The sequence below is a fragment of the Mirounga angustirostris genome, unplaced genomic scaffold (genome assembly GCF_029215605.1).
Source record: "Mirounga angustirostris isolate CCGP_5_RB_7025 unplaced genomic scaffold, mMirAng1.0.hap1 SCAF_4, whole genome shotgun sequence".
NCBI lineage: Eukaryota > Metazoa > Chordata > Mammalia > Carnivora > Phocidae > Mirounga > Mirounga angustirostris.
This window is the reverse complement of record NW_026991712.1, coordinates 165,932,291-165,955,963: the sequence shown is the minus strand read 5'-3', so window position 1 is coordinate 165,955,963 and position 23,673 is coordinate 165,932,291. Positions and strand designations below refer to the sequence as shown.

General features: G+C 50.2%; 2 protein-coding genes across 4 annotated transcripts in view; one reads left to right on the top strand and one right to left on the bottom strand.

Moving 5' to 3' along the window:
- LOC123859842 (myotubularin-related protein 9-like) overlaps nucleotides 1-23,673 on the bottom strand; it is a 39,401-nt gene that overhangs the window by 12,057 nt on the left and 3,671 nt on the right. The window contains exon 3 of one of the 2 annotated variants that reach the window (XM_045898196.3): nucleotides 3,497-3,619. The exons of the other annotated variant lie outside the window; for it this stretch is intronic. The gene's annotated coding sequence lies outside the window, so the exon portion shown is untranslated. The remainder of the gene's footprint in view (nucleotides 1-3,496; nucleotides 3,620-23,673) is intronic. 2 annotated transcript variants of the gene reach the window in all.
- LCK (LCK proto-oncogene, Src family tyrosine kinase) lies at nucleotides 586-23,673 on the top strand. 2 transcript variants are annotated; one of them, XM_045898201.3, is made up of 13 exons: nucleotides 586-706; nucleotides 14,988-15,097; nucleotides 15,377-15,458; nucleotides 15,652-15,742; nucleotides 15,974-16,072; nucleotides 16,204-16,307; nucleotides 16,464-16,613; nucleotides 16,906-17,058; nucleotides 17,205-17,384; nucleotides 19,751-19,827; nucleotides 19,920-20,073; nucleotides 20,157-20,288; nucleotides 23,025-23,673. In XM_045898201.3, exons 2-13 carry the CDS (start codon nucleotides 14,993-14,995, stop codon nucleotides 23,225-23,227), a joined length of 1,530 nt encoding a protein of 509 aa, XP_045754157.2. In that variant the 5' UTR covers nucleotides 586-706; nucleotides 14,988-14,992; the 3' UTR covers nucleotides 23,228-23,673. The 2 variants fall into 2 exon arrangements, with proteins under 2 accessions (XP_045754157.2, XP_045754160.2); XM_045898204.3 differs by lacking the exon at nucleotides 586-706 and having other exon boundaries at nucleotides 14,785-15,097.

Genomic DNA, 23,673 nt, shown 5'->3' with positions numbered 1-23,673 from the left:
GGGGTTGTCCTGCCTGCTTCCTTAAACAGCTTGCTGTCCAGCATTCTGTCTCTAAGGAGGGTGTTAGCTCCCCTCTGACTCTAATAAAGTTACCGTCCCTTGCCCTGAGATGACATGACTGTCGTTAGGCCGCCATGTTAGCCTGACATCTGACTGTAACATATGGTGTTCGGCTCCCCAACTGTTTAGCGGGGAGAGGGTTCTCTCCTCTGACTCTGAAGTGGGGTTATCTTTGCCTTCTCTAGACTGTAACGAAAGGGTCACTCAGCTTTCAGACCGTGACAGCGGTGCCACTTGTCCTTCACCAAAAGCTGAGTGTATGTCTGCCTGCCCCTTGCTCACTGGGGTATAAAGGCTGCCCTTGAATCTCTCGTCCAGGTGCACCCTGGGGGCAGGAGGGGAGGTTCCATTAAAGATTCTCTCTTCAGCTCCAAGTCCCCCCCTCAGGAGAGATCTAGGACCCCCAGGGGCTGAGGAGTGGGGGGCTATGGCAGCAGGAAGCTTGGGGTGCTGGAGGCTTGTGGTTGGGCTGCTGGGGCCCGGTTGGCTGCGGAGCCCTCGGGAGGAGGCAGGAAGTCAGGGTGGGACGTGGGCGCGCTGAGACAGGAGGTGGCTACCTCAGCGAAGGGAGCCGAAACTGTGTGAGCAGCCAGGCTAGGCCAGGAGGACCATGTGAATGGGACCAGGGGGCTCCTGGGCTGGGCAGGTAAGGAGTACTGGGAACAGGGGTCTAGGGACTGCGGTGGGAGGCCCGACAGTGGGGGCTACATCTGGGCATGGGGCTGGGCCCCTGGGTATTCAGCAGCCCTACAGGCTGGGGGAGAGAAAAATCTTGCTGGAGGTCAGGTGGGTGGCAGCTGGTAAGGAGTAGCCTTACCTGAGTAGCCGTTGGTTCTTGCCCCTGCCACACCGTCCGCCACCGGTCCCTACCTCGCTGGGAGCCTTTTCTTGGAAATCTGGCACATGGACTGTCAGGTATTAAGAAGGCCTTCAGAAATCCCCAAGTCCAGGGGTGCCTGGGTGGCTCAGTCAGTTAAGCGTCTGCCTTCAGCTCAGGTCATGATCCTGGAGTCCCGGGATCGAGTCCCACATCGGGCTCCCTGCTCGGCAGGGAGTCTGCTTCTCCCTCTCCCTCTGCTTCTGCCCTCCCTCCTAACCCCACTCGTGCTCCCGCTCTCTCTCAAATAAATAAATAAATAAAATCTTTAAAAAAAAATCACCTAGTCCAGTCCCCGATCCCATGATGGATGAACTTCCTGAGGCCCAGAGAGGCCAAGCCCTCCCTCCCCACAGTCACTCAGTAAGGCAGAGGTAGAGCCATTCCCTGGGAGAAGGTGATGGCCTAGGCTAGGACTGCCCCCCATCCATGGGGCAGGGTGATGGTCAGGCTTGAGTCCCGGGACCCAGGAATCCTACTGATTGCTGGGGCAGATGCCAGTGACAAGAATCTTCTGAGTGAGAGACAGAGAGATTGAGAGAGAGAGGAATCACCCAGAACATCCGGCTGGACACCTGAGAAGTGATTTTAGCCTTGGTGACCAGCAGTGCTGGAGGGGTGGAAGTGTCTTCTGTTGGAAGCGGATGGATATGTGAGGGCATGTTTATCATCTGGGTTGGGGCCTCCAGGGCGGAAGTATCTGACCAGAGGCTGTTGAACCACCAGAGGGTGGTTGAAGGACAGAGAATGGAAAGGGAAGGGCAGAGGAAGGGCTATTTTTAACCGAGACAGGGGTCCAGTTGGCCCTGGGCTAGGAACGTCGGCACTTCCATCTGGAAAGTTGCCATTCCTGCCCCTGCCAAGTGTCACAGGTTGCCCCCTCCACTTGGTTCTTCTGGCTTCCATACCCACCCCCCCAATGTGTGTGTAGGACTAACTGGTCACTGCTTCAAACCCCAGGAAGGTAGAGGCCCAGGAAGGCATAGTCAGCTATCTGCCCACCCCCTCGTTTTCTTCTGAGCCTTCAGTTTAGGGGGGGCATCCCCATGTGAACCACACTTTCCAGGTTTCCCTTGCCCTACCCTCTGCCGTTGGTGTTTTTCTTGACACACAATTTCCACCTAGTCAGCATGTCCCAGCCTTTCCCTTGTCTCCAAGTCCAAGGCCCGCAGCCTTTTGTGGGGGCCGGAGAACACACTGGCTCTCCCTGTGCTTCAGGGGGGCTCATCTGCACCCTGAACCTGCACCCCTCTCATCCAGCATGTGCTGATAGATGACTCAGGGTCCATTGACCTCATGGCTCAGGGATGGAGGTTCTCCTCAAAGGGTAAAGGGCCAAGTGATAGGGCAAGAGAATGAGGTGAGGTTCTCAGAGAATAGAAGACTTCCCTCAGGGGATCTGGAAGGCTCCCTGGAAGAGTCAGCACAGTTCTGGGAAGGACAAAGGCCCATTTTGGAAAGCACTTATGACATGAGCCCAGGTCACTGTCCCTGGTTTCTGTTTCTTGGGTACCATGAGGGCATAACAAGACCAAACGCCAGAGAGTTAATGGGTATGATGTAGTGCAAAGAACACGGCTTTCAGGGTCAGGCTGACCCAGGTACAATGCCGCTTCTGCCATTTCCTTGAACAGTATTGACTTCACGTCTCCAGACTCCAAACTCTGTAGAGGCAATAATAAATGTCTCCCTTGCAGAATGCGTGTGGGGACTTTGTAATGTGCCAAGGGTTATACCCAACACATGGTAGGTGCTTATCAGAGGTTAGGCAGCCCTTCCTCCTGTAAATGGGGCACCAAAGGGAAGGCTTTTCACACCCAGAATTACACCTACTCAGCACCTTGGCCGGCCGGCGGACCACCCTCAGCACCTTGGCCGGCTGGCAGACCGCTCATTCCATCACACTTGTGGTGTGGCTTTGCAAATGAGCTTGTTTCCTGTATATAGTAGGTGTGAGAATTCGAGACTGAGCCACAGGGTCTGCCTTAGAGGAGAGTCACACACACACAACTTCACACACACACACACACACACACACACACACATCTCATCCCAAACACCAGACATATCATCAGAAAATGTCCGCGTGCAGATATGGGCAGAAGCAGAGGCAGGTTCTACACACACAACACACACTGGATATTACAAATCTGTACACACACCCCCAGGCTGATGACCTCAAGGTCAAGCTCAGTTCGGGGGAGCTGGGTGTGGGGGTGGGATGGGGGTAGGCAGGACCAAGATACCATCCAGGGACGTGGCCTCCAACAACAAACTTTGGCGTTGGCTTTAAAATAGCTGGTGCTGCATTTCCAATGCTTGTTCTAAAGAACGCCAGTTCCATGAGGCACCCAGCGAGAGAATGGTTCTGGGGCCAAACCAACATGGCCTCAGCTCCAGACTGGCCCATATTAACTTCCTGGTCAATGTCAGCTTGTTAGCACTCTGAAAACTCCCCGGGAGACGGGGCCTGGTCAATTCTGTCTAACTCAGCATTTCCCAAACTTCTTTGGTCACAGAAGCCTTTTTTCCTGGATGCCCCATTCATTCCATGCCTACCTTTCCTGAGACAAGGAGAGGAATGGAAGGAAGGGTAGGTTCTGCAGCGAATCCTCCTCAAATGATCGTGTCTCTTGGCAGAGTTTCTGCGTTGGTGGTGGTTTGTTGTTTTTTGTTTCTCAACTACAAAATTAGCACATGGCCTGTCGTTAAAAATCCAAACAATACAGAGGCATCAAAAGAAATATAAGAAACACAACCCGCTCTGGTCTCACTGCTGGGATGTGTTCACTGCGAACAATTTGGTGTGCATCTTTCCAGATTTTCCTACGGACGGCTGCAGCCAAGTATAGTGGTTAAGAGCCCCATCTCTGGAGGCAGATAGACCAAGTGTCAACTCGCCACTCCGCCACTTATTTGTTTGTTATGAGGCCTTAGACAAATCGCTTCACCCTGTTTGTGCCTCAGTTTTTGCATGTGTAAATGGGGATAATAATAGCCTTTACGTCATAGGATTATTGTGAGAATTACATGAAAACATGCAAATAAAGGCTTAGCACAGAACCTGGCTGAAAAGAATCCCTAAATATACACATTTAAATGCAAACAGGTTTCTATGCTACATTCTGTTCTGTAACTTCCTTGCCATGTTTTGTTTTGTTTTGTTTTGTTGCTTGCCCTGTTATATCCGGGATGTCTTCCCATGTCAGTACGTGGAGATCGACCTCATTTTTAGTGATTTTAGCTAAACGTCAACTTGGTAAATGGGTGGCAGCAGTGATTTTGCAAAGCTCCTTTCTGACCAGTACGGCTGTTTTGTGTTGCCGGTGTTTTGGTGTTGAGTCACAGACATTACCAGTCACTGAGCTGAAGACAGGCCTATGGCCTCCCGTGACATGGAGTGTCCTGCCAGAGAGGGCAGGACCCAACGGACAGGAACCTCTCTATCTGCTCACCTCTGTGTCCCCAGCACTAGATCAGAGCCTGGCACATAGAGGTGCCCGTTAAATTTTTGTCAGTAGGCTGGCCAGTTAGGAAAATGGCGTCTCCTCTAACTTACCAACAGAGGTCTAAGCCCAAAGCTCTGTCTCACAATGCAGCATGTTCCGAAATAAGGCTTGTGCCTCTCTGGTGTGGAGTGATTTTAGGGGGTAATGAATGTGAATTTACATATGATACTATGTTTTTCTTTTAATGGATACTGATTTCTATCTATGGCTGGTGATACTGGTTTTCCATTTATGTATGGTAGCAAAATTTCCATTTTAGGTAAATATATTAAAGGTGAAAAGGTGGTCTGTGGAAGTGCCCAGAATCACAAAGGAGAGTGAAAATGATTGATAACGGCTAATGTTAGCGTTTAGACTGGAAAATGTTTAAGGCTGATGCAGTGAAATGCACCTGCTAACCTCAAATAGCAATTAGAGTTGACCTTTAAACAACAGTGGGTTTGTGCTCTGACCGCACGTAGTCGAAAATCCACGTATAACTCTGATTCCCCAAAAAACTTTACTAATAGCGTACTGTTGACCAGAGCCTTACTGATAACATAAATAGTTGGTTAACACATATTTTGTATGTTACATGTCTTATGTACTGTATTCTTAAAATAAGCTAGAGAAAAGAAAATGTTATCAAGAAAATAATAAGGAAGGGGCGCCTGGGTGGCTCAGTCGTTAAGCGTCTGTCTTGGGGGCTCAGGTCATGATCCCAGGGTCCTGGGATCGAGCCCCGCATCGGGCTCCCTGCTCCACGGGAGGCCTGCTTCTCCCTCTCCCACTCCCCCTGCTTGTGTTCCCTCTCTCGCTGTCTCTTTCTCTGTCAAATAAATAAAATCTTTAAAAAAATTCTTTAAAAATAAGCTAGAGAAAAGAAAATGTTATTAGGAAAATCATAAGGAGGGGATGCCTGGGTGGCTCAGACGGTTAAGCGTCTGCCTTCAGCTCAGGTTATGGTCTCAGGATATCGGGGTCCTGGGATCTAGCCCCGCATTGGGCTCCCTGCTCGGTGGGGAGTCTTCTTCTCCTTCTCCCTCTGCTCCTCCTCCTGGCTTGTTCTCTCTCTCTCTTGCTCTCTTAAAATGAATAAATAAAATCTTTAAAAAATTTTTTTAAATTAAAAAAAATCATAAGGAAGACGGAGCCCCTGGCTCAGTCGGTAGAGCACGTGCCTCTTGATCTCGGGGTTGTAGGTTCAAGCCCCATGTTGGTTGTAGAGATGACTTAAAAAGAAAATCTTTAAACAAAAAAAGAAAGAGGGGCGCCTGGGTGCCTCAGTTGGTTACTGTCTTCGGCTCGGGTCACGATCCCAGAGTCCTGGGATTGAGTCCCACATTGGGCTCCCAGCTCGGCGGGGAGCCTGCTTCTCCCTCTGACCCTCTCCTTTCTCATGCTGTTTCTCTCTCTCTCTCTCAAATAATTAAAATCTTAAAAAAAAGAAAAAGAAAATAAAAAAACAAAAAAAAGAAAAAGAAAATCATGAGGAAGAGAAAATACATTTATAGTATTCTACTGTAAAATATCCATGAATAAGCAGAGCCATGCGGCACAAACCCATGTTGTTCAAGGGTCAACGGTGTTCTCATTTATTTAGTTCTTAGCATGTATTGAGCACATGATAAGCACTTTATGGGACCATCTGTATCTCACAGGTAATGCCTACAGCAGCTCTACCTGCAGGTCCCACTTTATTTTTTTTCCTAAGATTTTATTTACTTATTTGTCAAAGAGACAGAGAGAGCAAGAGAGAGCGCACAAGCAGGGAGAGCGAAAGGCAGAGGGAGAAGCAGACTCCCTGCTGAGCAGAGAGCCTGATGCAGGGCTCGATGCCAGGACCCCAGGATCATGACCCGAGCCAAAGGCAGATGCTTAACCGACTGAGTCACCCAGGTGCCCCTGCAGGTCCCACTTTAATTCCCATTTTGCAGATGAAGGAATGGAGAGAGGCTCAGAGAGGTTTATTTTTATTTTTTCTTATAATTTTTTAAAAGATTTTATTTATTTATTTGACAGGAGGGAGCACAACAAGGGGAGCAGTAGAGGGAGAGGGAGAAGCAGGCTCCCCACTGAGCAGGGAGCCCGATGTGGGGCTCAATCCCAGGACCCTGGGATCATGACCTGAGCCGAAGGCAGATGCCCAACCGACTGAGCCACCCAGGTGTCCCCCAGAGAGGTTTAGTAAACTGCTCTGAGGCCCTCTGCCAGTGAGTGCCTGGGAGGTCTTGGGATTGACCTTGTGTCACTCAGACATGGATATGGTGAGCTGAGACTCCATGACCTGCAGACTCCCAGAAACTTAAATAAAGCATCATGGCTTGCCAAGTTGTAAGTAAGGCTCCGTCCATCATGATAAAACCCCCATGTCACAAAATGCACACAGAAGTCCACAGGGGGCATACTCACTAAAAGGGATCAGCAGTACATACAAGTTACTAGTTGGAGGGCCTCTACCAAAAATACCAGCTTTAGCATCATTGCTCTGTAGCCCATTTTTCTGGCAATAATTAACTAACAATCAGTTTTATGGTCAAGCCACTCAGATTTGTGAGAATAAATTCATCTTGTTTGCATTGAAGAGAAAGCTTACCTTTTTGTTCTCTATGGTTAAAAAAAAAAAAAGGAATTGTTATATCACAAAGGAACACATGAAAAAGGAGGGAACTCAGGACACATCCCTCTTTTACCCATTAGAAATCATTTGCCATGCCTACCAACCCTGATTCTTGAGTACCACGATGAGGGATCTGTGTGGGTCACCTCCAAACCCAAGGCTCTTCATTGAACATATACAACTTTGCTAACAACCAAATCTCGGCCAAAGTAAAAGGCCAAGAAAATGTTTTAGATGATTCCCGACCGATTTGCCACGAAGTCGCTCAGGGCACCATGATGGTCTGCCGCGCGATAGCCTACCTGTTCTTGGCTAAGAAACCCGGGCAAGAAGCTGGCACACATTATGGACAGAATGTTCGATAAATGAAGAGCTTTACAGTTTAAGGGAGGAAAAGGGTTGCCTTTTTTTTTTTTTTTTTTAAGGAGACACAACACGTCCTAGGCCCAGCCAGCTGAGATAACGTCTATGGAGTTGATAAAGGTGAACGAATTGGCAAGAATCGGAACTCATGGTGATATGAACCCTAAACAGGTCTGGGTTCAGATGATCCAGGCCAAGAGCTGCACGTAGCCTGGGATTTTTTTTTTTTTTTTAAGATTTTATTTGACAGAGAGAGAGAGAGACAGCGAGAGAGGGAACACAAGCAGGGGGAGTGGGAGAGTGAGAAGCAGGCTTCCTGCCGAGCAGGGAGCCCGATGTGGGGCTCGATCCCAGGACCCTGGGATCATGACCTGAGCCGAAGGCAGATGCTTAACGACTGAGCCACCCAGGTGCCCCTAGCCTGGGATTTTTTATCAGTTCTACCAAATGAGCAGGGCCGCTGTGTGTATTGGGCACTATGCTGAGAGGCACGAAGGGGTGGGGACTGAGGTCTAGCCCTCACTCTACTCTCCAAGTTTGAAACCCCAGGGAGGGGTGGCTCTTTATAATTGACACAGGGTGCTCTGTGGACCATGGGCAGCTTTGAATTTCACTGAGAACATTACAGACCCTGGTCAGAGGAAGTCTAGATCTATAAAATCCCTGCTATTGACCTTGAATCCCTGAGAAGAGAATGTTCTTTGTCATTCACCTCAGAATCTGCCCTCCTTGCTGGTTCTGAGAACCCTGGGGATTCTCTGGATCTGTTTTTTCTTCTTCTTTTTCTTTCTTTCAAACAATGAGACATTTGTTTATTATTTTTAAAGATTTGATTTATCTATTTGAAAGAGAGAAAGAGAGAATGAGCAGGGAAGAGGAGCAGAGGAAAAGGGAAAAGCAGACTCCCTGCTGAGCAGGGAGCTTGATCCTAGGACCCCAAGATCATGACCTAAGTCAAATGAGTCAGTCGCTAAACCGACTGAGCCACCCAGGTACCCCTGACAATGAGACATTTATATTAAGATTTAATTTTGATTTTCTTTTTACTGACCTCATTTATTAACCTGGTTAGATCCTTTTGGCTACCCAGTAATTTTTGTCAAACTAAGACGAGAAGGATGAGACCCACATTTTGTATAAATAGATGTATCCGTATATGACCTCACAATTACACAGGGACAAGCGCAAACTATACATCCCCCCATTCTGTGATACATCCATCTGCACACATAGCCTCAGACAAGCCCACGGGCATGCACACAAAAGCACAATGCTCACTGAATCATATGCCTTCATATACACAGACCTGCATTCACCTGTCAGGTAAATGTACGTTCAGAAGCATGCATTCTAGGTGGAAAGAGAATTGCCTTGGAGAAAAAGGCCTTTGTTAACAGCACAATGATCAAATTTTTTTTTTTAAGATTTTATTTATTTATTTGAGAGAGAGCGAGAGAGATCACAGAGGGAGAGGAAGAAGCAGACCTGCCGCTGAGCAGAGAGCCCAATACGGCACTCAGTCCCGGAACCCTGAGATCATGACCTGAGCCAAAGGCAGACACTTAACCGACTGAGCCACCCAGGCGCCCCATGATGAAATTTTTTTTTTTAAAGATTTTATTTATTTATTTGAGAGAGAGAGAATGAGAGACAGAGAGCATGAGAGGGAGGAGGGTCAGAGGGAGAAGCAGACTCCCTGCCGAGCAGGGAGCCCAATGCGGGACTCGATCCAGGGACTCCAGGATCATGACCTGAGCCGAAGGCAGTCCCTTAACCAACTGAGCCACCCAGGCGCCCCGCCATGATGAAATTTTTGAGGAAGAGTGGCTCCCCACCCTGTCAGACCTGCCTCCCTGCCCTGTTTCCTCCATGACCTCTCAGGATCCTCCACCCCCTTTGGTCTTTCCAGGGAGTGAAGAGTAGAGGGGGATACCTTGATTAAGGAGTAGGGACCTGATTTGAGTTTCGCCTCTGCCTAGAGTCCTCACATGCTCTTGGGGAAATTACGTAACCTCTCTGATCCCCCAGCTTCTCCATCTTTAAAACAAGCCTGGTAAAGTACACCAGTGCTTCTAAACTCTTCCCTCCCAGACTCCTTGACCCCTTCCCCTGTTGTACTCCCCACCCTCCTGGGTCAGGGATCTTATGATTTTGAAGTTTTTGCCTACTAAACTACTTTGTTTAAGTACTCACTTTCATGTTCTCTAATTCAAATTTTAACCAGAGACAATCAGTATGCACTGAAGAAAGAGTAAAATAATTCGTCAAGCTAAGAAACAAATTATAGTACAATTTCCCTTTAGGTTTTTTAAAGATTTTTAATTTTTTTATTAGAGAGAGAGAGAGAGTACAAGCAGGGGGGAGCGGCAGGTAGAGGGAGAGGGAGAAGCAGGCTCCCTGCTCAGCAGGGAGCCCGACGTGGGGCTCAATCCCAGGACCCTGAGATCATGACCTGGGCCGAAGGCAGCCGCTTGACCGACTGAGCCAGCCAGGCGCCCCTCCCTTTAGGTTTTTTTAAAATACTGAAATAACCTGCAGGCCTCCCACATTATCCTGAGGCCTCCCAAGAGCATGGAGCTCCCAGTAGCTGGGAGCCACTCACCAAAATCATCTCTGGCATTGCCAGATCCTACGGTCTCACGCTTGCTGCCGGGCCCTACACTCCATAGTTCACACTTTTATAGAGGGCAGGATCTGATCCCTGCAGCCCCAGGGCTCCAGGACCACACAGCAAGCCATGGAGGAAACACTAGGGGTCAGATTCCCAGAGGAGTTAGAGTTCCTTTTGGCTTAATCAAGACACAGCTTGACTTTTTCCTCATTCCTGGCCCCAATCTTTAGGAATGTTAGGTCCTCTCTGGGAGGCCCAGATTTAGTCCAGGACATAGGTCTTGTCTGCATGCTGTCCTGGACCCTGGCCTGAGGCCTTGGGGCTCTTTTCCCCTTCTCCCCTCCCCGCATGTCCAGGTACCAGCTTCCAGCCCTGTGGTTTGCAGTCTAGACTCCTGGCCCTTCACTGGCCTCTCCTCACTGCTGAATCCAAACTCCTTCACTTACCTCAACCTCAAGCTTTTCTCATCTCTCTCTTACTCTTTTCTGAAGCCTCTGAGAATGTCAGCCTGGAAGGGACCTTACAGATCTAAGTCCAACTCCATCTAATGTTGGCGTTCTCTCTACAGTACAACCAACCTGTGATCTTCCAAGGTCCCTTTGAGTGTCACAAAAACAGGATGCTCACAGCCTCACTGGATAGCTCAGCTCATTTTAGGCTGCTTCCAGATGGTTATCAGTGCCTCTCTGGAGGCTTTTGCTGCTCATTAGTTTCTAGCCATAATAGAATGAGGTGTCAAAAAAGCCATTTGCAGGGCCGCCTGGATGGCTCAGGCTGTTAAGTGTCTGACTCTTGATTTTGGCTCAGGTCCTGATCTCAGGGTCCTGGGATCAAGCCCCACGTAGGGCTCCACCCTGAGCGTGGAGTCCACTTGTCCCCCTCCCTCTGCTCCTCCCCCACTCATTCTCTCTCTCTCCCCCTCTCAAATAAGGAAGTAAATAAGATATTGTTTTTAAAAAGGATCTTATTTTATTTATTTTTTAATTTATTTGTCAGAGGGGCGCTTAGGTGGCTCAGTCGTTAGGCGTCTGCCTTCAGCTCAGGTTATGGTCCCAGGGTCCTGGGATCGAGCCCCACATCAGGCTCCAGCCCCACATTGGGCTCCCTGCTGAGCGGGAAGCCTGCTTCTCCCTCTCCCCCTCCCCCTGCTTGTGTTCCCTCTCTCTGTGTGTCTCTCTCTGTCAAATAAATAAATAATAAAATTTTATCATTTAAGGCAGACGCTTAATGACTAAGCCACCCAGGCGCCCCAATAATAAAATCTTTAAAAAATAATTTATTTGTCAGAGAGAGAGAGGGAGAGAGCGCACAAGCCGGGGGGGGGGGGGGCGCGGGGGGGAGTGGCAGGGAGAGAGAGAAGCAGGCTCCCTGCTGAGCAAGGAGCCTGATGTGGGGCTTGATCCCAGGACCCTGGGATCATGACCTGAACCAAAATCAAGAGTCAGACGCTTAACCGACTGAGCCACCCAGGCGCCCCATAAATAAAATCTTAAAAAAAAAAAAAAGCCATTTGCTGTCACAGATGAATGGTTGAGCAGGACTTCTCAAATGTCTCTCCCCCAAATTCCAGGACTCCTAACAGTAGAGGGGAGAGTGAATGTGTACCCTTTTCCTTGAAAGTCTCTTGATTTGGCTTAAAATTCCATGTACGTTTTGCATGTTCCTCCATAATAGATCTATGTTTGTTTAACTATATGAATAAGGTCAGATAACACTCATGTTCTAGGAAGATGTACACCCATGACTTCTGGTACCCATGACAGGTTCTGAGTATTTCAGTTAAAGAAACATGAGTTTCTAGTAAGGAGGATTATTTACCAATCCCATTCTCCCATCCTCCGGAGTAGGTTTGGGAGGGCAGAATGAGCAGTGATAGAAGTCTTTCTAAGCCCTAAACTAAGCTAACATTTGTGTAAGCTTATGAGAAAGGGATGATGATCCCCACTGGACAGGAAAGGAAAAGTGAAGCTTGGGAAGAATGATTTCAGCAAAGTCATATAGTAAATGTCAGAACTGGGGTTTGATTTAGGTCTCTGACTCTGAGGCTTGTCCTTGAGTTTTTGGTTTTTTTTTCTTTTTTAGGCCAGATGTAATTGACATGTGTCCTTCAGTCTTGCAAACCCCAAAATCTCCACTATTCCCCACTTCTACTTGGTCCCAGCATGGATTAGCACCTCTAGCTTTGTTCTGTCCCAAATAGGTTGTGTGAGTTTAATTTTAAAAAAATATTTATTTATTTATTTATTTTTAGAGAGAGAGCGTGCCCAAGCCAGGGGAGGGACAGAGGGAGAGAGAATTCCAAGCAGACTCCCCGCTGAGTGCAGAGCTCGAGGGGTGGGGTGGGGGGGGCTTGGATCTCACAACCCTGAGACCATGACCTGAGCTGAAACCAAGAGTCAGAAACTCAACCGACTGAGCCACCCAGGTGCCCCGTGTGAGCTTAATTTTTTTTTTTTAAGATTTATTTATTTGAGGGAGTGGAAGGAGCCGAGGGAGAGGGAGAGAGAAGCTTAAGCAGACTCTGCACTGAGTGGGGAGCCCGAGGTGGGGCTCAATCTCACAACCCCAAGATCAGACCTGAGCCGAAACCAAGAGTTGGACGCTCAACCAATTGCACCACCCAGGTGCCCCCACGTGAGTTTAATTTTAAGCAGGTCTCTCCGGGCCTCCGTTTGCTTGTCTAAAATCAGAAGTTAGACTTGGTGATTTCTAAGACCCTTGTAGATGGAAGAGTCTGTGCATGAACCCTCCACATACCAACATTTATTAATGACAAGTAGTTCTGGGTGCTGGGACATTCAGGCAAATAAAGCACAGCTTCTGTTCTGAATGAACCCCCCATCTCATCAAGGGGGTGGGAAAGGCAGCAGGACTGACACATAAATCCATCTAGTCATGGCACTCAGTGCTAACTGACGACTGTGTCTGAGTAGAGTGTTGTAGGAACAGGGTATTGGGAGGGTTTCACGGGGGAGGTGATATTTGAGCTGAGCCTTAAAGGTTGAGTTAGCTCAGTAGGCAGACAAGAAAGCACTCACGGTAGGGGAACCACATGTGCAAAGGCATTGAGTAAGAAAATAGTAGGGGGTGTTTGGGAAAGGCAGGGGTAGCTCAGAATGAAGGTTGTGTGAGTGTGTGTGTGTGTGTGTGTATCAGAATAGAGTGTGGAGGTGGATTTGATCTTGATATTAAAGGGTCATGGGGGAGGACCTGGGTGGCTCCGTCGGTTGAGCGTCCAGCTCTCGGTTTTGGCTCTGGTGGTGATCTCAGGGTCATGGTGTTGAGCACTATTGGGCTCTGAGCTTGGCAGAGGGGTCTACTTGGGATTCTCTCTCTGCCACCTGCATGTGCTCACTCTCTCTAGAATGAATAAATAAATAATTATTTTTTATTTTTTTATTTTTATTTTTATTTGACAGAGAGAGAGCACAAGCAGGGGGAGCGGCAGGCAGAGGGAGAGGGAGAAGCAGGCTCACTGCTCAGCAGGGAGCCTGATGTGGGGCTCGATCCCAGGACCCCGGGACCGTGACCTGAGCCGAAAGCAGACGCTTAACCGTCTGAGCCACCCAGGCACCCCTATTATTTTTTATTTTTAAAGATTTTATTTATTTATTTATTTATTTATTTATTTGAGAGGGAGCATGAGTGGGGGGGGCAGAGGGAGAAGCAGACTCCCTGATGAGCAGGGAGCCCAACCCGGGCCTTGATCCTAGGACCCTGAGATCATGACCTGAGCTGAAGGAAGACGCTTAACCGACTGAGCCACCCAGGTGCCCCAATAAATTTTTTTAAAGGATCATGGGACGCTTGGGTGGCTCAGTCAGTTAAGCTTCGGACTCTTGATCTTGGCTCAGGGCTTGATCGCAACACTGAGTTTGAGCCCCGCTTGGAGCCTACTTTAAAAAAAGGGTCTTGAATGGTAAATTGAATTTTATCTGAGGACTAGTGCTTTCTAAGCCGTTCTGAGGAGCAGCCCTAGGCAAGGAGGTGTCTCAGGACTCCTAGGGGCTTCACAATGACGTCTCCGCTCTGTTTCAGGCAGAACAGCCCCATTTTTACCTGCTTTATCTATGAGGTTCTGCTTGATTTCCATCTGACAAAAAGTTTGTCAGATTTACATATGACAAGAAGTTTCCACTGCTTAAGCAAACAAACAAATAAAAAAGTTATGGCCAACAGCAACACTGAAGGGTTTTCTGCTGGTGAGAATCAGAACCCTCTGAAGGAGGGGCGCCTGGGTGGCTCAGTCGTTAAGCGTCTGCCTTCAGCTCAGGTCATGATCCCAGGGTCCTGCTCAGCGGGAAGCCTGCTTCTCCCTCTCCCCACTCCCCCTGCTTGTGTTCCCTCTCTCGCTGTGTCTCTCTCTGTCAAATAAATGAAATCTTTAAAAAAAAAAAAAAAAACCCTCTGAAGGAGACTTGTTCTGGGAAAGGCTGGGGGGCTGGGGGCCTGATCTCTGACATTAGGGAGCAGGAATCTCTTATTCAACTTCCTGGGCCAGAGAGGGGAGTTGTAATTAGGAGGTGGGGCATACACACCTCTCTGGTAGGGGAGGATCAAAATTTAGGGCTCCCCCAGGGCCTGGGGAAGTGTGTGTGATCTCTAGTAGGTAGTCCTCTAACATGGGGGATGGGAGGAAAGAGAGGGTTGGGGGAGAGGCAGGAAGTGGGCAACTAGGCTAACAAAGGTATCTGTGGCGGTTTGCCCATCCCAGGTGGGAGGGCGGGGCCTAGGGCTCAGTGGGGGCCCATGTGTGACTTTACTTGGGAGCTCAGAGACAGCACCAGTAGGGAGCTCCTTACCTGACCAACTCGACCCATTTCAGCTTTTCTAGTGGCTGGTGAATGGGGATGGGGGCCTGACAATCTCAGGTACTTCTGGAAATTCCCAGGGCAAGGCCCTAGGATGTCTAATGTTGGGCAAGTAGATCTTGGGGGAGCCCCTTCAGCCCCCTCTCCATTGCCCCAGGGACCATGGGCTGTAGCTGCAGCTCAAACCCTGAAGATGACTGGATGGAAAACATCGATGTATGTGAGAACTGCCATTACCCCATAGTTCCACTGGACGGCAAGGCCATGGTAAGAGGCAAGAGGGGGACTTGGTGAGGGAGTTGGGTGGAGTATCCAAGCCAGGAGAAGGAAATGGACCACCACTGAAATAACAGAGTAGCCCTTTCCCCTTGGAAAACAGAAAGGAAAGGAGGCCCAGAGAGGGGAAGGGACTCTCCTAAGTAGTTGGCAAATGCAGGGATAAGACCCAGCCAAGCTGGAGAAGTGAAAACAGGGCAGTGGGGAAGGGAGCCAGGATCTGACTCAGGTTCTTGCTCTCTGACCCCACTTTCACCCCCCACTCCACAGCTGCCCATCTGGAATGGCTCTGAGGTGCGGGATCCACTGGTTACCTACGAAGGCTGCAACCCCCCAGCCTCACCGTTGCAAGGTGACCTCACAACCAGCAGGGCCTGAAAGTTAAGGGCCATGGGTCCTTGGCTGTGGGCCTCCATCTTCCTATCCACTCTCTACCCTGTCTTGCCTCTCTCGCCCCTGGTCTTCTCTGCTACCCTGTAATTCCTGAACTCTGTGCTCCCAGCCTAGTCCAGCCTGGTTCTCCCTGACGCCCTCTGTCTTTCCAGATAACCTGGTTATCGCTCTGCACAGCTATGAGCCCTCTCACGATGGAGACTTGGGCTTCGAGAAGGGTGAACAGCTCCGTATCCTGGAGCAGTGAGTGCCCCCTCCTCGCCACCCATTCTTGCCCTACCAGAGCATGGGAGGGAGCAGGAATCCCCTGTATCGCAGTCCCTGACTGGCTTGCAGCGGGGGCCCTTGGGACAAAACAGAAGGCTCCAGAGTGCTGGGCTGGAGGGTGGGGTGGCATGGTGTAACGGGGGGCTCTGAAGGTTTCCTGCCCAATCCAAGTCCAAGGAGACCCCACCGACTGCCTCTGTCGCGCAGGAACGGCGAGTGGTGGAAGGCGCAGTCTCTGACCACCGGCCAGGAAGGTTTCATCCCCTTCAACTTCGTGGCCAAAGCGAACAGCCTGGAGCCTGAACCGTAAGTGGGGACTCCCGGTGACGAAGGGTGGGAGCAGAGGTGGGGTGCTAGGGCTGGTGGTGAATGCTTGAGGGCGATGGAGGAGGAACGGACCAACGGCAGACGACGGCCTTCCCTTCTGCCTTGCGCAGCTGGTTCTTCAAGAACCTGAGCCGCAAGGACGCTGAGCGGCAGCTCCTGGCGCCCGGGAACACGCACGGCTCCTTCCTGATCCGGGAGAGCGAGAGCACCGCCGGTGAGCGGCCGGGCGGGGCCGGGGGGGGGGGGGCGCAGCGCGGGGGGGTGGGCCCGGTGGTCCCCGGGAAGGCGCGCGGGGCGGGGGGCGCCCCTCGCAGGAGGCCCCCCTCCCCCTCCCCCTCTTTTGCATTCGTTCACCCATTCTTTCATCCAGGATCGTTCTCACTGTCCGTGCGGGACTTCGACCAGAACCAGGGAGAGGTGGTGAAACATTACAAAATCCGTAACCTGGACAAAGGCGGCTTCTACATCTCCCCCCGCATCACTTTTCCTGGCCTGCATGAGCTGGTCCGCCATTACACCAGTGAGCCCTAGCAGGGGCCCCTCAGACGTGCTCCTGAGGCTCCTTCACCTGTGCCCTACCAGCTTGCCTCCCCTAAGTCCCTCCCAGGGGTGCCCTCCCCCCATCTCAGTATGCTCCTTCATTCCCCGCAGGGGGTGAGGTGCGGTACCCTATAGCCCAGTGTCGGGTGACAACCCCACGCATCCCCTGCCAGTCCATTTCCCCTGGACGGGGACTTGGCCCGGTGGGGACTCAGCGGGGACACCCGAGTCCGCCGTATTGACGGCCCTAACACCCTCCCTTGTGCTCGCAGATGCTTCGGACGGGCTGTGCACGCGGTTGAGTCGCCCCTGCCAGACCCAGAAGCCCCAGAAGCCTTGGTGGGAGGACGAGTGGGAGATTCCCAGGGAGACGCTGAAGCTGGTGGAGCGGCTGGGGGCTGGCCAGTTCGGGGAGGTGTGGATGGGTGAGTGAGGGCCCCCCAGGACTGCGGGGAAGGGGGAAAGGGGAGGCATCCGCTGAGGTCGTGAGAGTCCCGAGACAGCGTCCGGGCAACTACCTGGCTCCGGGTGCTCGGGCTCCCAGTGATTCCCCAATCCCTCCCCTCCCCAGGGTACTACAACGAGCACACAAAGGTGGCAGTGAAGAGCCTGAAGCAGGGCAGCATGTCCCCCGACGCCTTCCTGGCCGAGGCCAACCTCATGAAGCAGCTGCAACACCAGAGACTGGTCCGGCTCTACGCGGTGGTCACCCAGGAGCCCATCTACATCATCACGGAATACATGGAGAACGGTGGGTGCCGCCACTGTGATCGACTGCTGGGGGGGCGCTGCCATCTCCTCTGACCCTGATAGAAGGTGGAGGAGATCTGCCTTTTCGCCTGGCTCAGCACCGAGGGCTTCTTGTTTTCCTGGGTCCCTAAAGACTCATCACTAGGGACGGGAAGAGGGTGTGATGTCCGAGCCTGTCTGGGAGCTCAGTCTAAGGTGGCAGGCTCTGGAAGAGCTTTCACTTCTCATCTTCCCTGACCTGCAGTCCTACCTTGATCTCGGGATGCTTGTATTTTTCAAGTTTTTATTTACTTGTTTGAGAGAGAGAGAGAGAACAGGCAGGGGGGAGAGGCAGAAGCAGGTTCCCCAATCATCAGGGAGCCCAGCTCTATCCCAGGACCCTGGGATCATGACCTGAGCCGAAGGCAGACGCTTAACGCATGAGCCACCCAGGCGGGCCAAGATGCTTGATTTCAAATGAGTGGGTCTCTAGCCCTATTTCTCTCTTCCTTTTGACCCTGACCCTTGGGAGGGCAGATCTGCCCGAAATCTCTCTTTTTCAGTTCTAGGTGAGCCCCTTGCCCTCCCTTGGACTGATTGAGAGCACCCAGGAAGGTGGATAGAAGTTTCTAGCCCCCCCCCAAAAGTTTCCAGGTCCAGCTTTGTCACCAGTTTGCCGTGACACAGGCCAAGTCCCTGTCCCATCTCTGGTGCTCATTTCCCTCGAGTATAACATCAGAAATCTGAATGGGCTCACCCAGAAATAATTTAGAGTAGTCATTAAGGGCTCTAGAATCTGACTGCCTGTGTTAGAATCTTGCTTTCACGATTGTGTGGCCTTGGGCCAATCACTTCACTGCTCTGTGCTATGGTTTCCTCATCTGTAAAATGGTGGTAATGGTATAGTAACTTTCTCATAGGGCCTTTGTGAGGATGAAAGAGTCCGTGTATATAGAGCAGTTAGAATAGTGTCTGCAATATATTAACTGCTCAGTAAGTTTGTGTTGTCATCTGGCTCTGATTCTTTGGGCGTATAAGATCTGTCCACCTTCCAGGAAGGGGAAAAAAGCTCTCTCTCTCTCTTTTTTAAAGATTTTATTTATTTGATACAGAGAGAGAGACAGTGAGAGAGACAGCACAAGCAGCGGGAGCAGCAGGCAGGCAGAGGGAGAGGGAGAAGCAGGCTCTCTGCTGAGCAAGGAGCCCGATGCAGGGCTCGATCCCAGGACCTTGGGATCATGACCTGCACCAAAGGCAGCCACTTAACCGACTGAGCCACCCAGGCACCCCGGGAAAAAAAGCTCTTAATTGGCTAATGGATTCTGGAAGTAGCAAATAGGTTTTGCCCTGTGGGCCAACTTCAATTGGTAGCTGCTTAGAGTTCTGTGCTGAGGAGGATTCTGAGGCTCATTGGAAATGAGTGCTGGGATTGATCGGCAGCATCTTCCATTAACCTGATGTAGGAATGGCAGTAGATACCTCCATATTTGCTGTGTCTGGGGGAGCCTTTTATCTTTGGTGACTAATTCAGCGCTCGTAGTGGGGATACTTAGGTTTTTGCCATCTTTACACAGGGTTTTAATCTCTTGAGAAGGGCTAGCAGTCACTAGCTCCATTCCAGCAACTCTCACCCATGGTCTTCTCCTAGTCAGCCTCTGCTCCCAGACATGGTCCCTCAGCCCCCCAGGCACCTCTTTCTATACTCCATTCAATACCTTCAGCACACATTTATCACTGCTTACTTTGGACTGGGCACTGGGAACACGGACGGACAAAACAAGGCTCCTGCTTTCAGGGGAAGTTCATTTTCATTATGTGGCACAAACTCTAGGAAAACCAGAGTTTTGCCACAGGAGAGTTCCAGCATGTCACGGGGAATGTAGATAATGATGCAATTTATTAGGCCTGGTAGAGTCTAGAGAGGCTTCCTAGAGGAATAGTCTAGCTGAGCCATGAAAGAAAAGTAGAATTTTTAGCAGACAGAGATGGGACAAAGAGACTTTGGGGTGAGAGCCCAGTGGTCTATGTGAAAAATCTCAAAATTGTCTAGGGTGGGTGAAGTGAAAGAGGCAGAAGTGGGGGAAAGAGAAGAAACTACAGTATGGACCGTGTAGGGCTTTGGACACCTACCTGACTAAGGAGTCTGGGCTCTACCCCATTGGTGACAAGAAGCTTACAGACTTCTCCAAGCATGCTCCATCCTAGGCCCCAGGAAAAGATTTCATAGATCCTGGGTACCTTCACCTTGAATGCACACTTCTCCATTCTCACCCCTTATTCTTCTTTCCACATGTCAGATACTGCTTCTAGATAGCCAGTTAGGGGAGAAGGGTCTGGGAGCTTTCTGCTGGGGCAACTTGAGTGAGCAACTTTTGCTTCTGCTCACAGGGAGCCTGGTGGATTTCCTCAAGACCCCCCCAGGCATCAAGCTGACCATCAACAAACTCTTGGACATGGCAGCCCAAGTAAGGAGACTGGGGAGGGGCTGGGCAGGCGCACAGCCGAGTGGGATAAGGATGTCTGGCCCAGGGCTGCTGACCTCCTACCTGGTCTGCAGATTGCAGAGGGCATGGCATTCATTGAAGAGCGGAATTATATCCATCGTGACCTGAGGGCTGCCAACATCCTGGTATCTGACACTCTGAGCTGCAAGATTGCAGACTTTGGCCTAGCACGCCTCATCGAGGACAACGAGTACACAGCCAGGGAGGGTAGGTGTGCGATATAAGGGAAGTCTGGGGCCTGCAGGGTCTGGCCAAGCAGACCCAGGTGACTTCATTCTGCCTCCCTCCAGGAGCCAAGTTTCCCATTAAGTGGACAGCACCAGAAGCCATTAACTACGGGACATTCACCATCAAGTCGGACGTGTGGTCTTTTGGGATCCTGCTGACAGAGATTGTCACCCACGGCCGCATCCCTTACCCAGGTCAGGGCCAAGGGCAGGAACTGAAAGAGTGGTGGGGAAGAGCAGCAAATCCATGTCTGTCCACTCACTTCATCTATCCCTGGTTCAGATTCTGAATCTTTCTAGCTGCTTTTTCTGTATTCCCTCAGGACTCCAGCATGCCCAGTCAGGTGCCACGTCTCCCAGGGCTGGCTCCCATGTCTGTCTCAATTTCTCTCCTCCTTCAATAATCGCAGCTCTTTTCTTAAGTTCTGACACGGGCAGCCTAGGATGGTAGAAGTGGATCTGGCTCAGGAGGGAAAAGGCCTGCCTTTATTACCAGATCTGCCACTGATGCTAACTTTCTGTTTGGGTTTGATCAGATCATTCTTTCTTTCTCCATCTGTAAATTATGAGGTTAGAACAGTACCTGGCCCATACTAAGCACTCAGGAGGGTTAGGTTTTATTATTATTATTTTTTAAAGATTCATTTATTTATTTTAGAGAGAGAGCGAGCTGGGGGAGGGGTGAGGGAGAGGGAGAGAGAGAATCTCAAGCAGACTCCCTACTGAACACGGAGCCAACATGGGGTTTGATCTCATGACCCTGAGATCAAGACCTGAGCCAAAATCAAGAGTCGGATGCTTAACCGACTGAGCCACCCAGGAGCCCCTAGGTTTTATTAATAATCTTCATTTTGGGCAAGTGACTTCACCTCTCTGAGCTTCAGTTTCCTGATATGAACAACGGAGACTATTTGTGAAAGAGCTTGACTCCCAGTAGGTGCCCACTAAACACTGACTTCCCTTCCCTCTGAAACTTTCCATCTAAAGAATGAGAGAGACATATAAATGACTAATTCCTACCCTCTCCCATCCCTTCCTCTAGCCTCTGGACAAAGTCCTTTACCCCTGAATTCAGCCAAGACAGATGGAATTTTTTGAAAGGAACTTGCTAGGAAATTCTGGGGAAAGGAAATGGAAAACAAAGACAGGGGAGAGAGGTCACGGAGCACAGTGGCCGGATATGCAGAAGCTTCCCACATCCCCAGAGCACTATGTACAGGATTTTGCTCCTAGAAAGGTAAAGGCACCTTAGAATCAGGTGAGAGCCTGAAGGACTACTCTGCCCAGGATTGGCCCCATCAGAGTCCAAGGGCAGCACGGGGACTAGAACCACGTTCCAGTCATCCTGCCAAGCGTCCTTACTGCTCCTCCACTGTGCCCATAGAGATGGACCCATGGAGAATTTCTCTGTTAGAAGAAAAAAAAGCATGGGGTACCTGGCTGGCTCAGGTAGGATAGCATGCAACTCTTGATCTCAGTCTCATGAGTTCAAGCCCCACACTGGGCATGGAACTCACTTAAAAATAAATAAATCAATAAATCAAGTAACTAATTTTTAAAAAGATGAAAAAAAGCATTGAAACCATGATGATAATTGGCAACTGACACATGGCTTCAGGGTCAGGGAGACAATGGGGAGTAATGGTGACCTGGATGAACTTGCATCTGCTTCAGAAGATGATTGCTACTAAGACATAGGGACCCCCAAAACAGATCTTTTTTTTTTTTTTAAGATTTTTAAAATGTGTTCATTTGAGACAGACAGAGAGACAGAGAGTGAGCATGAATGGGGAGAGAAGCAAAGGGAGAGGGAGAAGCAGACTCCCTGCTGAGCCTGGAGCCTGATGCAGGGCTCGATCCCAGGACCTGAAGAGCATGACTTGAGCCAAAGGCAGACACTTAACCATCTGAGCCGACCAGGTGCCCCCAGATCTTTTCTTTTTCAAGGGAAGCCAAAACTTGGAATTTTAGGAAAATTTGCCTATATCCAAATATTGATGATTGATTCAAATTATTTAAAAACACAGCAGGGTGCCTGGGTGGCTCAGTCGATTAAGCATCCAACCCTTGATCTCAGCTGAGGTCTTGATCTCAAAGTCTTGAGTTTAAGCCCCACATTGGGCTCCACACCGGGTGTGGAGCCTACTTAAAAATAAATAAATAAATAAAAATAAAAACATGACAAGGGTCAAACCAAAGTAGGTCTATGGGCTATATTTAGACTGGGTGCAGACTATGTGTTTGCATCCTTGACTCTAGCCATGGGTATTTAGTTCCCTGGTTTATGTCCTGTAATTTCCTCATTTTAAGGGATGTGGACCCCAAATTATTTAATCTGGGTCACTGAGGGGCTTTCTGAACCTACCTTATGCAGAGTCTGCTTTGCTGGGGTCCAGGGCCCATCTGGCTTCCTGATGCAGCATCTCATGTGACTGGTCCCAAAGCCAGAGAAGCCTCACCCCTGTGCTGTCTGTGGACTCCCATCCCCCTGGGCCCTGACCACCCCATCTTTCCCCACCAAATCATAATAATCACAGATATTCTTCATGCAGCATCTCCTCTCCAGGCCCTATATTTGGTGCTTCATATGCACTGTCTCATTCAATTTTCATTAACAGCTGCATGAAGTAGGAGCTACTCTTAGGTCCATTTCCCAGATGAGGAAACTGAGGCTCAAAGAGGGGAGATGGCTCACCCAAGGTCTCACAGTCAACATGTACGTGTTATTGGGTGCTTAAGCCACAGCCAACACTCCAAGTGGCGTGACTGACATTCGGCGGGTACCTGAAGCATATGGTCTTGTTATTGATGCAGACCAAGATCATTTTGGATTGGTGCTCACACTGTGCCAGTTAAATATTCTGAACATCACCCCTGCCATGGGTGTCCAAAGCCTGGAGCCTTGATATTGTTTCTCCCATCAACTTCTAGGGATGACCAATCCTGAGGTGATTCAGAACCTGGAGCGAGGCTACCGCATGGTGCGACCTGACAACTGTCCCGAGGAGCTGTACCACCTCATGATGCTGTGCTGGAAGGAGCGCCCAGAGGAACGGCCCACCTTTGACTACCTGCGCAGTGTGCTGGAGGACTTCTTCACGGCCACGGAGGGCCAGTACCAGCCCCAGCCCTGACAGACCTAGCTGGCCGTGGCCGGGAGCCCTCCCTCCATCTAGCAACCTGGCTGGGGAAGATGCAGTTCTTGTGTCATACCCACGTGGCCTATGCACATATGGACTCTGCGTGTGAATCCCACCCACGTGTGGCACATACACTTCTTGTGTGTTATACGGGGGTTCTATAGTGTGTGGGCTCCACACAGGTGTCTTGTGCATGTGTGGTATGTGTATACATGTCTTGGGCACCTGTTCAAGTTGTCCCTTTGCGGGCCCTTCTACTTCCCAAGACCACCAGAGAGAAGAGTGACGCCTGTGATTGACACCAGCTTCTGCCCACCCCCTTTTCCTTTCCCCTAGCCATCAAGAAGCTCCTTGAAGGCTGGGACCTTATCTAATACCTCTGTGTGCTCCTCCTTGGTGCCTGGCACACACTAGGAGCTCAATAAATGACTCTCTGTTGA